General features: G+C 41.8%; 2 protein-coding genes across 5 annotated transcripts; both read right to left on the bottom strand.

The window, feature by feature from the left end:
* Nucleotides 1–396: 396 nt before the first annotated feature.
* LOC135491173 (phosducin-like protein) lies at nt 397–3915 on the bottom strand. Of its 2 annotated transcripts, none has more exons than XM_064776872.1 (8): nt 3800–3915; nt 3212–3406; nt 2899–3024; nt 2483–2610; nt 2210–2312; nt 1897–2010; nt 1476–1600; nt 397–1234 (listed from the first exon to the last, which is right to left on the bottom strand). In XM_064776872.1, exons 2-8 carry the CDS (start codon nt 3398–3400, stop codon nt 1141–1143), a joined length of 879 nt encoding a protein of 292 aa, XP_064632942.1. In that variant the 5' UTR covers nt 3401–3406; nt 3800–3915; the 3' UTR covers nt 397–1140. The 2 variants fall into 2 exon arrangements, with proteins under 2 accessions (XP_064632942.1, XP_064632943.1); XM_064776873.1 differs by having other exon boundaries at nt 3212–3403.
* A 901-nt stretch (nt 3916–4816) lies between these two features.
* Nucleotides 4817–17397, bottom strand: LOC135490665 (histone lysine demethylase PHF8-like). Of its 3 annotated transcripts, XM_064775983.1 has the most exons (22): nt 17248–17397; nt 16523–16608; nt 16146–16225; nt 15892–15933; nt 14958–15016; nt 14136–14299; nt 13764–13905; nt 13379–13577; nt 12970–13220; nt 12506–12612; nt 12146–12240; nt 11481–11498; nt 9951–10046; nt 8817–9754; nt 8515–8708; nt 8112–8361; nt 7819–8021; nt 7477–7569; nt 7244–7356; nt 6951–7095; nt 6749–6817; nt 4817–6578 (listed from the first exon to the last, which is right to left on the bottom strand). In XM_064775983.1, exons 1-22 carry the CDS (start codon nt 17343–17345, stop codon nt 6493–6495), a joined length of 3528 nt encoding a protein of 1175 aa, XP_064632053.1. In that variant the 5' UTR covers nt 17346–17397; the 3' UTR covers nt 4817–6492. The 3 variants fall into 3 exon arrangements, with proteins under 3 accessions (XP_064632053.1, XP_064632054.1, XP_064632055.1); XM_064775984.1 differs by lacking the exon at nt 11481–11498; XM_064775985.1 differs by lacking the exon at nt 15892–15933.
* Nucleotides 17398–17420: the final 23 nt, after the last annotated feature.

Genomic DNA, 17420 nt, shown 5'->3' with positions numbered 1-17420 from the left:
AATTCTCAAAGGCCCAGCAATTGCTTGTCTACATGCCACACATGAAGACAGGTGAAGGAGTCCATGATCACATTCAGAATCAAAATACAGTCTACCTGTGACAAACCAGATGGATATATCATGACTGATCAAATTTCTCAGCCAAATTATTGCCACACAAAATACATCCGGGATACAAATCAGCAGGTTAAGGAGGGTTTCTCTCACTGGGTGGCTAGAAACGGGCAGTTATTGGGCAGTTCCTCCATAATTTGCCATATTTGTAATTCAAATGGCTCAACATAAATAGATATTGACCCATCGTCAGCTCTTCATTGACAGGCTTGGATCAGATGCATCTCAAATTGTCCACAAATACCAACGAATGCCATCCGATGATGATAGGTAACAAGTAACAACAATTTTTTTCATAAGTTATGCAAATTTATTCATTGGGCAGTGAACATAAGTAAACAATACCTTACAAAAACGACATGGACATCTATTTGGTTATTGCCGTGCCTATTCATTTGACATGATAGAAAGAGACATTTCACGTTGACTAAGATCAAGGCCAGATGTGAGTCACTGGGCTGGAGTCCTCTTCTCATAGCAAAAATCAAGCAGATATGTCAGACAAAAGCAAGATTCCCAATTCCTTACATCCAGCTGAACATTCCGATCTACAGGTCTGTCTGCCAAATCCTGTACTCCATATCATCAAGATGTGATGATATCAGAAATACATCCAGCAATTACTTGATGCCAATCAAAACAGTCAAGGTCCACTGCTGTCACAACTGACGACCATGGTTAGGGTCAGCAAAGGACATGGTTGGTTTGACGGCTCCCATACCATGCTAGTGTAAAGAGGACGAGGCTAGCAACAGACTCTGACACAGAGTACAACAGCTGTTAATCCAAAGACACACTGATTTACAACACATGGAAAAACATCATTATCCAGTTTTACATCCGTTCATCAAAATTCTGATGATAGTTCAAACTTGGTCCAATGTTTTTTCTCACAGAAATCACCAAACTTTTTACGGCCACTTCCAACCCAAGTTTGAATTTCTCCAGTGAAAGTGCATAGCCTCGTCTTCAGAAAATAATGTGATCTCATAGACATAATGCACAAGTTACCAAGGTTACCTGGTATCATTCGACCTCAAATTCACTTCCACTGTCATCATCTTGCTTGGGTTTAAATGGCATGTTTGGCTGAAGTGTTTTGTCTGGGAGTAAACCATGTCTGCAAGAAACATCAACATGAATTATCATGAAAGAAAGATAATATTGTCTCCATGAACCTGTTTTAGTCTCACCTCTCAACAGATGGAAGACTCTCCAATCATGCACTCGCAAGTCAAAAGGATTACTATCTGACTCATGAGGGTCATGACTTAGAACTCTGGTCAATTTGTGCTCTGTTTTCAAGGGAAGCATTAAGAATTAGATCCAGGTAAGAAGGGCATGAAACAGGCTTTACTCACTCTAAAAGATATCCTTCCACTTCATTAGCAAAGAAGTCGTCTCCAAGTTCATTTGATATACGCACAAAGTTCCCAATAAGTTCACCAGATTTGTAGACTAGCAGTGCAGGAACACCCATCGCAGACTGGAACAGAGAAAGGTTAATGGTCAATCTTGAATCAAACATAGTGTGGATCCAAATGTGGTTTGGTCGGGTTTTCACTGGCTGAGGTTGCTATGATAAGCCGATGGTGGGACTAATGTCAGATCATGGTCTACTCTTGGCAGGAACTCGTCACGAAAGACAGAATACTGTGGTGAAAAACTGTTAGGGGAACATGCTGTCAGAAGAGTGAGCAAAAGTTGGTAGGCGGAAACAACTGATGAAACTATGCTCGATTCCAAGGAAGCTGGATCACAACAAATTCGAACTATACTTACAAATTTGTAACTCAGCTTGGCTTCTGAGGCTTTTATTCGACAGAACTTCACCCTGGGATATTCCATAGCGAGACAGGCCAGGCATCCACTCATGGCCTTACAGGCTGGTATACCCTGAAAGGGACAGCTATGGTCAGTCGGATATAACTTGCTACATAAGAGATACTGCATGTATTGGAGTTATTTTAGTGTTGTCTGACATGTAGGAATTACATCAAGTGAGGTTTTCAGATGAAGCTTTATTTCAGAGACACATTTATTCATGCTATGGCAGCCAAGTCATTTCAACAGTCAGAGCAAGGATGTCACTTACGTCTTCATAAAGATAAATAATGACTGTGACCTGTGGTTTCTCTTTATCAATAGCATCCAGGAACTGTTCCTTCCTCAGCTGAAGCACTTTACCAAACATTGGTCTGAAATAGAACAGCACTTGGTTAAAGACAGAGAAGACATTCACACAATTGAGTGCACACTATCTGGTTCCAAGATGGAGTTTAAACATTCGTAGATAACTTATTGGAAAATTAAGCGCACATACTGAATGAACAGTGTAGATCAGTCTATCCAGGGGCAAAGAACTTACTGATTTTCATAAGCTCTGCGCATCTCTTCCATTCGTTTTGCTCGGTACTGCTCTAAGAATTCATCTTCCATTTCATTAATCATCGCCATAAACTCGTCATCCTTCTGTGCCTCTTTTTGGTCATCAAGCTGCAATGTAACCATTCTCTTCGGTTAGTCATGGGGTTCAAGAGACCAACCAATCTTCATACAAAAGGAGTTATCTACTGCTTACACCAAGGTACAACCGTGTCTTCCTAACTCGACTCTCACCTCCCAGAAAAAACACATTTTACAAGCTGATAGCATGAGTAATATCATCCTCTTTTGGCAACCTTCCTCATGTGATGTGACATACATACTTACATGTGATGTGACATACATACTTACATGTGATGTGACATACATACTTACATGTGATGTGACATACATACTTACATGTGACCTGCAAGTGATTGATAGTTTCTTCATGAGTTCTAGTTTCTCTTCCTCAGCTCCATCCCTCTTCTCATTCTCAAGTTGCTTGAAACGTCGCCAGTCGTTGATTACTCCTTTTGGACCCGTCTGAAACCAAGCAACAAGATTACTCCCAAAGTACGGGTTCAGTTCAGTAACATAGAGATAGGCCAGGAACAACTGCCTCCTAAAGGGCAGCATATAACATTAGTCTGACCCAAAACCATGATGACCTGGGAAGGCCAGCTGTTTTACTCTGTTTCAATATGATAGTCTCTCTTCACAGCATTCTTACATTTGTGCATGTGCCATCATATGGTTTGACCTCAGGCGGGGGAAGATCTGCAGCAGCGTGACTGGCAGCCTGTCCTCCCTCCTCATCAGACCCACATGACTCCTTATCATCATCATCTTCACCTTCATCACTGCTGCAGTAGTAATGAGTCTTCTCTCCAAGGAGCTTGTCATCCAAACTCAACGCCATGGTCTGCTGGAATGAGAGTCTGGAGACATGAGAAGGCAAACACACTGTATGAGCACATTACAGATTCAACAGGTTCAGAGGCTGGTCCGTCCAACTAACAGGACAGGAGGATTGCTGGTGCACCATCCCCGCCTCTCCTCGTCAGTTTAGAGCAAAATTACTGATATTCTCATAAACGCAATTCACCACAAGAAAAGCAGCTCAAAGGTCAATAACAATGCATTCATCAGTTCATCTGTTCATGATTCATGTTGGATTGGTGTGGAGGTGTGGAAGAGTGGTCAGTGCGGAACAAACGAGAAAATCTTCTTGGAATTTGAGCAGACGAAAAAGGGTTGAATATTCGGTTACAGTATCCGACCTCAGCACCGTAGATACTTAACAAACAAAGACTGTTACCTTGGCAACACTGCTTAGTTCTACTTTTTGGTTTTAGTGTAGTATTTGGGGAGCAACACTGTATTTTATTGACAACTTTTGTCAGAAATTGCAAAAATATTTAGTTCATATATCATTCGCAGGTGACGCTACTGACCAAACTTGTCGTTTCTGATATACTGGTCGGATGAATTCTTCAGTAGCCGAACCAAAACTGTCTTCGGTCTATGGTCTCATTAGGGACTTTTTTGAATTTGTGCGCAGCCAAGCCCTAACCGTAGTTCCTATAAAATCATTAACTTCTCGGTCCTCACAGTGTGTCAGTATTGATTTAGCAGTTGTTTTGGCAAAGACATGTTTTTTGGAGTTTCTGAAACCTAAAACGCTACTCAATAGGCGGCTAACAAGTTGTTGCCGACGTATGTGTACACTGAACTTGGGATGTGCGTCGGCCCCGTGTTGAAATGCCGTCCAGTGCCAGTTGGTGCGTTTTTCGCTGATTTGTGCAAAATTCAACATATCTCAAAAGTTCAGTTACTTTCATCTGTGTCTCCTCTCCGTTAAAAGTCACCTGCTCCAGCTTGTAATCAGCTTTTGATCTGGGCTTGAACTCATCCTGTATTCTGAAGCATCGAGTGGACTCCAGCTGACATGGAGGTGATTGTTATTGACACATGGATCATGGTGCTTTTATGAAGACGGAGATCCCGCAGATAGTTGAATGCACACCCTTATCAGGTCGGGTCGAACTCGAGAACCCAGGTTTTGTGCGGTGGCGCCATCTAAACTCGACTTTCCGAGTTCGCGCATGCGCAGTTTCATTATTTGCACTTGGGTTTGCAAGTTTTTGCCGCCAAATCTTCTTTGTGAGCCCCCTTTCCATTGGTTTGGTTATGGGCCTGGCATGGACCAGGTGAGATGGAACAATGGTGCCACCCGTCTACCTCTAATGAGGACTCCATGACCAAAGAATAAAGAAGTAAAGCGTTTCATATTTCATGTACAATATTTTATTGGTACATCTAATGTCTCAACTAACTGAAGGACTACACTGTACAATGTGACAGGTATTTACATAAGGCTCTTGTGATAAAACCAAGTCGTTTATGCAACTTTTATAAAATATCTCAAATATTCCAAATCTTTAGAAAATGTTACAATATTGCAGTGGATACGAGTATACTGCGTGGTTTTAATTAGAACCGCGTAGACAAAAGTTACTTTGTAATCAATGCTTAAATTTACTCAATTACCTCAGTAATCAATACTTAATTACTTTTCAATTACAGTACAACTTGTACATAATTCTAGTACATCAAATGGCAGATACTGCAAAAAGTGATGAACCAACTGCTAAGAATTAAGTTCACCACATGTACACTATTCGTGATACTGCTCATTAATTACCTAACTTCACTAATGAACTTCTATCATAATCTCGACAATACCACTTCATTGAATTACTGGGCCATCCTCTCGCCGTCCAAAGTCTCACCTCAAGGCTCAAGATAAGCTCCCATCAACACACGAGAAAGCCATAATACACTATTCCAATATATCCTTCATCCATTTTATCATTCCCAAAACTACAAAATGCAATATCTACAAATGGCACATCTAGCCCAAGTTGTTCAAAGAGTCAACAATTTAAGTTCGTTCATCTGAAAATTGGTTGATGAGATCATACACACTGGTTGAGCCAAGAATGAGCAGGACCAGAAGATACAACCTACAATATCTGGTGAGTGTAGAGGTAGATGCTAATGCAGTACTCAACACTCATCTTTTGATTGGACTTGATTATCTTACCATAGGCGGAGGGATGACCAGCACATACTAGAGACTCCGTATTTACAAATTCTACACACTATTATTACTAAAATAAATAGGATTACAAACAACCAGAATTATGTTCATATAACAGGAAGAAGGGAAATAATGAAGACTGGTTTTCAGATCTTTATAAAACGCTCCCTGCTTAGAACTACACATACATGTACAAGGGCATCAAGACATGGATATCTTATGACAAAATACCAAAAATACCTTGACATCACTAATACTTTACAAACACTTATCATAGATGAGGTATACATAATTACCAACAAGTCCAAGAGGTCTTGAGGTGTGGGTCAACAATTGCACAGCAATAGAGTAATTATGCAGATGATGGGTTTGCTTGAAACCTCACTGGCCTCTTATAGAAGTTGGTGAGGAATATTTTGAATAGGTAGGCATGGATCAATAAACACAAACAACTGTACAATAAGATTGCCTACAGATAACTTGTTTACTACAGATAATAAATACTACTAACATTTCACACCGGTGCCAGAAGAGAATATGTCACTATAGGTTGTCGAACTTTCTGCAGTGTCCCTGTCATTTCATGACATCTTTAATTGCTGCCTATAAACTGTATTGAACCCACAGAGTGATCTCAATTGTCGGCCAATCGCTTTTACATATTTTTATGGCTTTTAAGCATTGAAATAAGTCCAAACGAAACTTTCACTGTGCATATTGAAATTAAGAAACTGGCAGCAGTTTGGTTTTTTGCTCAAGAGTATCTCTCTTGTGTAGCAGCATGAAAATACTGAAACCTGACTGGCAAATGGAAGATATTATGGCAGTGAAGCTCTGGGGATAATGCCCAGGATATGATGCACTTGGAGCTGCTGGTCAAACAAAGTTACCATCCCATCTTCAAGTTTTTAATGCATCATTTTGTGGATTTTGAGGATCTTGCCGAGCCGCTGCTTTGCTGTTGCCATTCCCTTGCGAGGCTTCTTACACGCTGCTGTAAGACAAGAGGAGCATGAGATCTATGTCCAAGTCTGCCCTGGTTATGAATCAATCGTTCACAGCAATTAACAACCACCATCAGTATTCCAGGTTTGAAAGCATGAGGATATAACACAGCCATACACCAGCTGAAGAGCGCCACCACTGAAGGTGGTGAGGACTTACCTTTTGCTGGGCTGGTCGGAGTCTTGGGATTATTTAGTGATGAGTCGAGGCCAGCACTCATTATGTCACCTGAAATTAAGAAGAAACTGTCAGTGTTAAGTCCGAGGATGTCAGAACAGCAGGTGGTCGATCAGAGCATAGACTTTACGTCAAAATTAGTTTTCTACACAAATACATCAAAATTCATGAAGTTCCAACTTACTTGATGCACTACCAGAGAGACTAATACTGGATGCTGATGTGCCTGGCTGAGGCTCGAAGTCAAACGGTGACGACGGGATAGCGACGAGGAGTTGTGATGGCTTCTCTAACTTGGGTTTCTTTCTGATGTACTGTCGCTTTGGAGCCTGAAAGATGAAGGTGAGGAAATCTAGCCATGTGTAGGATTCCTATTACACAAGTTGTCAAGAAGTCAGGAGCTCAGTATGCCCACATTGGTCCTGTCAGAGTCATAGAGATGGAATATGTTTCAGCTTTCTGAATGAGTTATCTTACCGGTTTATCAGCTAAAGCCGCAGCAGCCGCTGCTAACCCACTCTCAACAGCCTCTTTCTTGGTCCCTTCACGTGGCTCTCGTTCAGGTTTCGGACAGTTCGGCTCCAGTTTAGCTGAAATGGACCAAGGTTAAACAGGATCAGCTATTTAAGGATATGAAGAATTCATAAGTTGATAGATTAGGCCTATTGTTGTCCTACAGTAACTGGCCTACTGTCCGACTATCAAGTTACCTTTAGGGTTCCAAGTCTCATCTTTCCTCTGTCTTCCCCGTGGTTTGAACACATGTTCACCTTCATCGTCTGAGATGTCCAATGTTGGATACACTGCAAGAAGAAGACAACAGTTTATTAAATAGGGTTGAGAATGATGACACGCTACAAGTGTTCCCTAATGTCTGCTTGATTCTGTCATCTTGGCCTACGGCAGTAAGCTCTGTCGTTCATTGAGACTCATTGATTCAAAATTAATGGTGCAGCTGGAGCCAACGTTAGCACTTCACAAAGAAAGGGATACTCCAAGTTACAGATTACTTGATTAGCTCCTGCAGTTGAATGTAAAACCTAGATTCTCACCGTATTCCTCATCTTTAAAGCAGGTCTGCATCTTCTCTCCTGTATCATCACTCAGCATCGTCTTCCTCATCCGCTGTAGCTTGATGGTACCTTTAGGTCGTGCGAGGTCAGCGAGGGGCGAACCGGAGCGACCTTTCACCTGCTGGAAGCCACCGAGACGCATCGAGAGGAGGCCACCAATGGCGTCTCTCATACTTGGTGATCTGTAATCAGGAACGGGTCAAACTGAATGCTTGAACACACTTTCCTTGTCTGAAAGATTCCTCTTACAGTCAATAGATGGCATTACTTACCCTAAATTCTCATCAATCTTAAAATCCGTCTCTGTGCCATAACCACTCGCTTCAAGTATATCAGCAATACTGCCATTGAGTCCACCGCGTATCTCTGGCATGTCTAACCGTGACTTGGGGATGCCGTCTTCATCGAGCTCGGGCTCACTCAGAGATGCATCGATGGAGGAATCTTGACTTTCCTGAGATGTGATATCTTGACTGCTGGAACTTTCAGTCTTTGACCTTGAAGCTGCTGTCCGAGGAGGAACTGAAAATACAAATACACATTAGTTTATACAACCTCCACATTTCACTTGTTTAACAGGTTGGGTTGTTTAAGCTCAATAGGACAAGTAAACCTTCTTCAACAAAATAACATATAGAAACACCCACCACCAATGGCCATACAGGTTACCCTTACTTGTTAACTTGAGTTTGAGTCCACCTGTGCGTGCTTCGTGTGCCTGTTGAAACGGTGTCATTGGCTTCGAAGGAGGCGGTGCTCGTTTCTTTGGAGTCTCATCAACGACGAGCTGATCCTCATCAGAATCTGAATCATCTTTGAAGTCAAAAGGATGGAATTTACCGGGACTAGGAGATTTCGTCTGACCACCGCTGGAACACATAACGAAGATGAGGCATCAAAAGATGACGGTCTACTTTCAAGACAAAAGATCTCTCCTCAGATAGCTAACATTTCAACAAATACTTATAATCATTTACCTGACAATCTTTCCATTGGACACTTTGAGTTTGATGGCACTTGGCGTAGCTGCACTGGTTTCTTTCTGCTCGGCTGACTCTTCATTCACATACAAGCCTGGCTTAGGTAGTCGCATCTTGAGAGAGCCTTTACCCTCAGCACCCTGTCGTTCCTCAGTCACCTTAGTCTTCTTCTGCCGACCCTTCGGTGCCTTCGTAGCTGCCTTTGATTTCTTCCCAACCGATCTCTGATTATCCGTCACCAACTCCTCCTCGTCATGAAACTCAAACGTGAATTCCCGCTCAATCTTTTCAACCTTGACCTTAGGCCCGTCCTTGTCCTCTTGAAACGTGGCTGAACTCCCTTTGCGTGTTTTCTTCCCCCCTGACTTAGCAGGCCCCTTCCCAGTACCCCCCTTATCCACCTTAAACCCAGATGGCCCTTTCTCGATTTTAACCTTGAAACTTTTCTGTGCTGACTTTGACTGTGACCTTGTATTAGCCTGTGGCAGTGTATTGTCTGTTTCAGACTCAGTTCGACCCGAGCGCCCCCTTCTAACAGGTGAACGCAGTAATGATTGGTGATCAGCGTCAAACTCATAAACATTTTTCTGATCTGGTTCTGCCTTTTTTCGTTTCCGCCGAGATTTTGGTGACGGTTCCTCCACCAACTCGTAATCGATTAAATCATCATTTGGATCACTATCAAAACTTAAACCAGGCGAGGAAGTACGCGCCATAACAGAATCAAAGATATCGTCAAGCGTATCCAAGGAAGACTTTTTAGGTGGCGACACTTTCTGATCATTGTCATTCTTCTTGAGAGGAGATTCGTTAGCTTTCTTCCGTTTCCGCGGCGACACTGGTGGTCGCGGAGGTGATTGGTCAGATTCATAATCCAACGGTTGATTCTCTTTTTGCTGTTTGCGCCCTCTGGTTTCCTTCTGTGGAGTTGGAACCTGAACGGAGAAGATACCATTAATCTTGTGGTTATTCGGCCGTAACAGAAATGAAGGCTTCCTGACACCACCACCTCACGTTTAAAGTTACAGGTAAAGTGCAAATCTCTTTACTTTCAAAAAAGGGCCAATTCCTGACATTTCCCTCTCATACAAACTATCTGTATATGAACCCTATTGTGACCCTGTCCCTTACCTTTACATTAATATTTTTGACTGTTTTTGTGAGTTCTTTAAGTATCCGACTGTACATCAACGGTTCAGGACAGTGACTTCGCTGACTCTTTACATACTGGAAGGAGAGAACAGTTTATAAGACATGCTTCAGCAAACACTTCAAGTTGTCAATCTGTTACTGATCACCTCCAATGAACAGAAGTATGCTCCCAATCAAACAATGCCCATGACTAACACAATGATTCTCCAATCTGTCCTGGCTTCAACAAGTCAACAATGGCATTAAAGATTACAAGTTGAACAATGGTTTGGTCACAATGAATGAGTTGAGACAACCCCGAGACAAAATCTAAGTTGACATACTCAGACACAATCTGTGCACATGTACACATGTCCCCACACTAGCCCTCACTGTGAAAACCATGTCACATTCTAGAGACATCAATCATTATAATTCAGTGTAGTGAAGATTGTCAATGTCACCTTTGGGATAACACATAGCCAAGGCTTTGTGTATGGAGGCCCCAATGTGCATGAATACTGTCTAAACACTGGGTCAGAATCTCCATCAGACAAATTCATTTCATATAAACAACTGGTTCCCAAACAGTTTATGCAATGTCATTGTCATTTGGCTTGTAAGCTGGCCTTGAGAACTGGTCATGATGTAAGCTCTCGGAGTGACTCAGAAAAGACAACATTTGTCACAGATTAGCCCCTTTCATATAAACATTGCTTTTGGCATTTGGCATAGCAACTCTACCCTAAAAATGCAGATGCCTATCAGTGAAACACTACAAGCAAATTGAGGAAATATCATGACATAGACAGGGACGAAATAAGGAGGTTAAAACAATGTTAGGGGTTATAAACTGCATGCTTTTAGTAAAACTAAACTACCATGAGGTGTGAGTGAGTTGTATTAAAAAGAAACTGAGGTTGAACATGAGGTGCTTGTTGTGAGCACTGATCTGGTACACCCTGTCATACACGAGGAGGACATCTACTCATCTAAACCAGAAAGTGCACAAGGACAACAGGACAATGTCTCGCATCAAACTATGATTGTCTGTTGGTACCTTCAGAACGTCAGGCACATTTTACTGAAGATCAAAACAAGCGGGAAGAACTGACTGTGCTATGACCAGACAAGACTTTGATTTGACAATAACACTGACTGACTCGATGTTGACATATGAAGAAACAGAGCCAAATGCACACCAGATTAGGAAATGCTCTCAGCTAAGAATGGGAAAAAGAAACAGAGAAAACAGAAGCCAAGGCAGATGTTGATGGTAATGATGATAATGAGTCTCAAAAATGGCTGAAAAAAATTCTTAAGAATTTTCAAAAATCAAATTCAATCAATTTCTGCTTGTTTGAAAGAACTTGTCCTGAAGCATACAAGCCCAATCAACAGTGAAGCACTGCACGATTGTTTCTGATGTAATGAGATGAATGTGGTGTGGATGAGTGAGGTGAAATACTGCCAGGTGTCAAACAGTACTCCGACAACACTACAGCAGAGAGAGGTGGTAAATACACTCACTATCAGCTGGGGGGCTCCCTGCAAGAGAGAGCGGTTAACAATGCATTCAGAGTTACTCGAGTGATTAATGTTAAAGGTGTGTACGAGCATGCTACTATTATCATACTCGGACTGACACTGGAGCGCCGAAATCCCACGGTCAGGGAACTCAATCAGTCTGGCGACAGGAAACCAACTAAGGCTGTCGCTATTGTCACTAGGGTACTGCATTATTGTGGCAGAGAACAGATCAATTTGCACGAATTCTGACATCAATTTGATGCAGACCCTAGATCAGTACTGGAATACGGATCCACAAGCCATTCTGATATTCCTATTTGCCCACCACTAGCATCAGTCCAGAACTATCATAGGTTTAGGCTTTTATTGGGTTGTATGGGTAAACTATAGCATAATCATACATTATCTTGACTTGGTTGTAAAGACATTTTAGAGGAAGACTCCTTCTTTTCTCCCTGTCCAGACACATGTCAGGTGAAGCCGATCATTGAGGTGTTGGGTACTTATACATTAGTTGTATTATTGCATTATTTCTCTTGTGATGGAATCCAACTCGACAATGAAACATTCAGTGACACAAACATTCGAGAGAGGACACCATGATTTCAGGACCGACACAAACCAATATGGAGCAAAAGAAGAGAGAACATAATGTGATAACTTACATCCTTTCGTTGGAGCCACACTTTGAGATGATTAGTGAGAGCTTTGGCACCGTGGACCAGGTAGGCAGGGCTCCACACATTCTCTTCAACATGTTCTGAAACAACGACCACGAAAGCTTGTAAATTTCAGTTTTTAATAAAGTCCAAAGTGGAGTACCAGTCAGAAACCATCAGATAAGTCAGGAGCTTCCCAATGACATCAAGCTTTGATAATCCTTAACCTTTGTGGCAAATATCTCTCTACTTGATATGACAGACAGTGCAACAAGTAACTTGCATTACCTCCTTAGAAACACTAGCAATTTCAGTAGAAAGCAAGTGTCTGTTTCAGATGGGACAGAAACCCACAGGAGATCTCACCTTTCAGAATCTCAAGGATGTGTTTAGCTGCATACCAATTCACTGTCTCAAAGTTTGGGAATAGGTATTTCTCTGCCGTCTTTATTGTCCGCTCTATCTCATACACTCTGGAAATTGAAGTGCAAGAACAATAGACAAAAACTGAAATTTTCAGTTAATCGCCTAGTGGCGGGCACGCTAACCAAGGTATAAGAAAAGTCTGGCCTAATCATCAAAACAAATACAGGCAAACATAAAAACAATCACGACTTCAAGTAAACTTGTTGTGGAAGAATCGCACAAGATTACATGTACTGTACTGAATTCTGTCGGCACAACCACATTTGATATACGTGGCCTCCAGGCAGATATGAAAGGACTTGCCGATATCTGCCAATGATGAAGGTACCACGAAGTAGGCTAAGCTACTCTTTCTATGACAGATAATGCTATTGTTTCAATACTAACAGGTCCGTTTGACTTACGCTAGTTGTAGTCCAATATTATAGCTATGAAGGAAGTTACCACCGAAGACGAGAGAGTCGATCGGTGTAAATACTGCATGGATCCAACCTGTTGGGAGAAATATCGTTTGGCCCTGCTTGGCGACAATTCTATAGCATTTGTCAACCTGGTCACCAAAGAACGTCTCACTCTGGTTGTAGGAGTTGCACCACTGTTGGTAGAGGGTGAGGTTGGCTGGTGTGGGCTGGATCAGGTAGAAGATCTTTTCACCCTGGAAGATGGTTATAAAGACAGGTCAGCTGATACACCTGTGAGGAACATCAAGATCAACAGGAAAGATCCCCTGTCCCAAGCCAGCAGCTTCTCTTCTTCATTCAAGCAATCATTGAAAGAAGCACTCCAGCCAGCTAGTATCCAAATAGTACTCACCCTCAAGACATGATACCAAACCGAGGTACCACCAAAGTCTATATGGAAATCTGTGAAGCTATCTTTGACGCCCATCAAGCAATACTTCTGCACTTCTGTCTTGGTGAAGTGACACTCCTCTGGAAGCTGCTCAGGCCATAGGTTATGAACCCAACTCAAGCGACGCACTATCATGGGAACCTCCACGAATTCAGATAATCTGAAACACAGAATTAGACCCAAAATGAACAGCTGTAATATCAGATTTTTAAACTGCCCCAGCTCGGGGCGTAGATTAAAACCTGGTCCATTTGCATTGTGGTCAACCAGTGCAAAATCACCAAACCAATGTGGTGGTTTCACAGTCCTTCCACATGAACTCTTTCAACACAGATTCATCACTTACCTAGTTTGTGAGAATTCCAGGCTGATGACATTAAATATCTTGTTTCTGTTTGGGCTGTTGTAATAATCTGTCCATTCTCTCATCAACATCTTATACTCCTCTTGTCGGCTCACATCAATCACGTCAATCTCCTTCATGGAACCTGCAACAGAGAGCAAAAGACTTTTTCAATTTGAGTTCCACAGGGAAACTAATATCCTCACATGTCAGCTGTGAGATTGATTCTTGGTCAGAAGGGCTCTCCTCTTCTGGTTCCTAGTGCAGTCTCCCTCAGTCACCAACCAAAGGAGCAAATACCAACAACCCCATACTTCTTGACAGCTCTTCCACGTCATCAACAAGACAGCATCATCTCACAGACTACAGACTTACCAACGTAATTCTCGACATCCTGAATGGAGAAGCTAGATGGCGGGACACTCATTCCTAGACCATCTTTCTTCTCAACCATAATCGGTAAATTGAATCCATTCTTCTCAATAAACTCTGTTGTTAGTTGGCTGCCGTGCAATCTCAGCATCGGTATTTCATCACCACTGTAAGAGGAATTTAAAGTCTTGGTGATACACATGAAATGAAAATCATAATCTTTTTCCATAGCGTCATTTGTAGCTCATCACAGAAAACATGTTGTGAGTTCAAACAACTCATTTAAGAGACAAGAGATTTGAGTACTGGTGAATACCAAAAGGACATATATTTTGAAGAGATAAGCTCTCGTATATGTACTGGTGGGACCAGGACTCTTGATCTTGAATCATGAACAGATAAGCTCTCGTATATGTACTGGTGGGACCAGGACTCTTGATCTTGAATCATGAACAGATAAGCTCTCGTATATGTACTGGTGGGACCAGGACTCTTGATCTTGAATCATGAACAGATAAGCTCTCGTATATGTACTGGTGGGACCAGGACTCTTGATCTTGAATCATGAACAGATAAGCTCTCGTATATGTACTGGTGGGACCAGGACTCTTGATCTTGAATCATGAACAGATAAGCTCTCGTATATGTACTGGTGGGACCAGGACTCTTGATCTTGAATCATGAACAGATAAGCTCTCGTATATGTACTGGTGGGACCAGGACTCTTGATCTTGAATCATGAACAGATAAGCTCTCGAATATGTACTGGTGGGACCAGGACTCTTGATCTTCAATCATGAACAATACAATCCTTGGTGGCCTCACCTTGGAAACGTCCTGTTCTTCAACTCTTTAATGAAGACAACAGTACCAGTCTGCACCTCCTTGAAAGAAGAGAGAAATATTGAAATTGGGCAGAATCAAAAACACAGCTAAACACTCAACGGAATGAAATGTTGACATCAAGTGAGCCTCTTGCAAAATGTTGACCAGCTCTATCACATACCAACAGTACACTGACACATGTTATCATTGTCTCCAAAGCAGTTTTATGACATACATATATAGGCCCATGCAAGTTGTTGAATGAATCCATTCAGTTGGTGAAGACCAATAGGAAAGAAATGTTCATATTATCCATAGAGATGACATTTTGGTGTCTCTGCTCTGACACCTTGATTACACCATCTACATTCTATCTGTAAGTGGACTCAGCTGTGTCTGAACATTTCTTTCCTATTCCACAGGTGAGAAAAGAAACGAAGTGGAAACTATTGAAGAAGAGCTAAGAGGGAACATTTATGAATAGTTTGTTATGTAACACAACATGCAATTAGATTTGAATACAATCAATCAGCCAGGGCTGCAAATGAGTTCTTAGTTGCCCTGAGGTTTGTATCTCTAGAAGTACCAGTAGCATTCTTGTTTGTAACCCTGAACAACTGACTGTAAAAACTGGTGCTCACAGCAGAACCTCTTCCAAAACTGCTCAACAAATATCCATTTTCTGTTTGTCTGACTTCTGCTACGTAACTTATAAAGGAGTAACGTGCCATGCCGTCATGCTTATTGACATCAGGAAATTTTCGAAAAAGCAAATATATAATGTAGGTGTGAGCAGGGAAATTGGAAAGGATTCTACGGTCAAGGATACAAAAACAAAAAAAGTGCACAAAAACAATGGAAAGATTGTGACTACATTTTACTACATGATATGATGTGTAACATTGACTCCATTATTTGTTTATAAAAACCTTGCCTTTTTCTCATGAAGGATTTCCTGGGGGTCAACAAAATCAATCTAAAATGAGAGGGAACCAAACAAGAATGTAAAAGCTGCTGGAATGTTAGGCGTGAAATATCAAGTTAGATATTAGAAGAAGTTCAATTGTGATGTCAGTACACAAATCCAATGCATTAAAAATGGAACAAATGACTTGTGATTTGTGAGATTTTTTAACCTTTAAAAGCTGTGTCTCACATGTATTGTGACACTGGAGAAACTATGCCTACCTTGTCAAACATGCCATTATCGTCATCTTGGTCAACGTTTTCAGAGTAGTCATGGCGATGCCAGTTCTTCCTCTTCTTGACTGAAATCAACATAGCATTTGAGGTCAGTGTTTGTATTCTATGTAAGACTGCAAGTCTCTTTCAGTTTCAAGATGGCGGGATGATGTCCATGAAATCCAACTGTTGAGGTGTTTGCCAAACCATGTCAGAGGTGGACAGTATTCAATCAGCTTGTGGAAGACCTACCTCACCAACTATTACAACTCAAAACTTCAACGATATACATGTATATCGTAATGCAAGATTTCTGTTTGATATACTTGATTTACAAAGGCTACAAGTACAACGAAAGTATGAGACAATGTGTCAATACTTACCGACAAGAGGCCCATGTCTCACCTGACAGCTCGGACAATGATATATTTCTATATCAGAAGCCTGGTGCTCTTGAATTCCAACACAACTGAAATAGAGTGTCAAAGAGCATGATGTTTTTGATGTTTAAAGATCTAACAGAATTCATTATTTAAGTAAGACAGCAAGTCAGGAATTCTGGAGCATACAATGACCCATGCCAATGGCTTCAAACTGCACTTCCACCCTGCTGGCATTAGGGTTCACTGAGTGACTTGACTGACACTGAACAATACCCCCCCCCCCCCCCCCCCCCCCGGTAGTCACTCCAAGTGATGACACTTTTGGATGGGCCTGTCTACCACTGCCAGTTGAGGAGTCGCTGTGATTTGCCACCCAGGTCTAATTATTGCGACGACGAAACATGGCCAATGATTGAATGATGCCCGACAATGATGGCAGTCGGCCTAGGAATCACCTAGTTAGCTAATGACCACTGATGCCCTGGTGCTGATGAAGCACTGATGCATAGTGTTGAATGTAAATATCATCATCATGTACATTGCAAATCAAATGCACCCCAAGACTAGTCCTATTGCATGTATAGCCTACACTATGCAGTATCGAGTATACACACAAAACCTTGAGCACAAAAAGTTGCAACTTCTCGAGCGATTCCTGGACGAACCAGATAGCGTTTCGCTCCAAATTCTCGGTAATATTCTTCTATGTGTATTGAGGATCATACCTGCCATGAAACCAGTCCTTGCAGACATCGCATTCTATCATAAATCGGGTTTCATCGTAGGGCTGCCGACAGAGACAGTAAACTGTTTCCTCCGCCATCTTAGCTAAACTCGCGCAACGCAAAGTTGGTAGCGGATCGAATTCTGATTTCCCGAAAATTCTGGCTTGAGCGAG

Source organism: Lineus longissimus, chromosome 7, assembly GCF_910592395.1.
Source record: "Lineus longissimus chromosome 7, tnLinLong1.2, whole genome shotgun sequence".
NCBI lineage: Eukaryota > Metazoa > Nemertea > Pilidiophora > Heteronemertea > Lineidae > Lineus > Lineus longissimus.
The sequence above is the reverse complement of the archived record's forward strand: the minus strand, read 5'-3'. Positions and strand labels throughout refer to the sequence as shown.

Excerpts from the sequence above, each read along its gene's own strand:
- LOC135491173 (XM_064776872.1), bottom strand. The coding sequence starts at position 3,400 with ATGGCGTTGAGTTTGGATGACAAGCTCCTTGGAGAGAAGACTCATTAC. Across the intron at positions 3,025-3,211 it reads ATGATGGCACATGCACAAAT|ACGGGTCCAAAAGGAGTAAT; the intron begins GTAAGAATGCTG and ends GCTTGGTTTCAG. Across the intron at positions 2,313-2,482 it reads CGCAGAGCTTATGAAAATCA|ACCAATGTTTGGTAAAGTGC; the intron begins GTAAGTTCTTTG and ends GTTCTATTTCAG.
- LOC135490665 (XM_064775983.1), bottom strand. The coding sequence starts at position 17,345 with ATGGCGGAGGAAACAGTTTACTGTCTCTGTCGGCAGCCCTACGATGAA. Across the intron at positions 16,226-16,522 it reads GAGACATGGGCCTCTTGTCG|TCAAGAAGAGGAAGAACTGG; the intron begins GTAAGTATTGAC and ends TGTTGATTTCAG. Across the intron at positions 8,709-8,816 it reads TCCAATGGAAAGATTGTCAG|CGGTGGTCAGACGAAATCTC; the intron begins GTAAATGATTAT and ends TATGTGTTCCAG.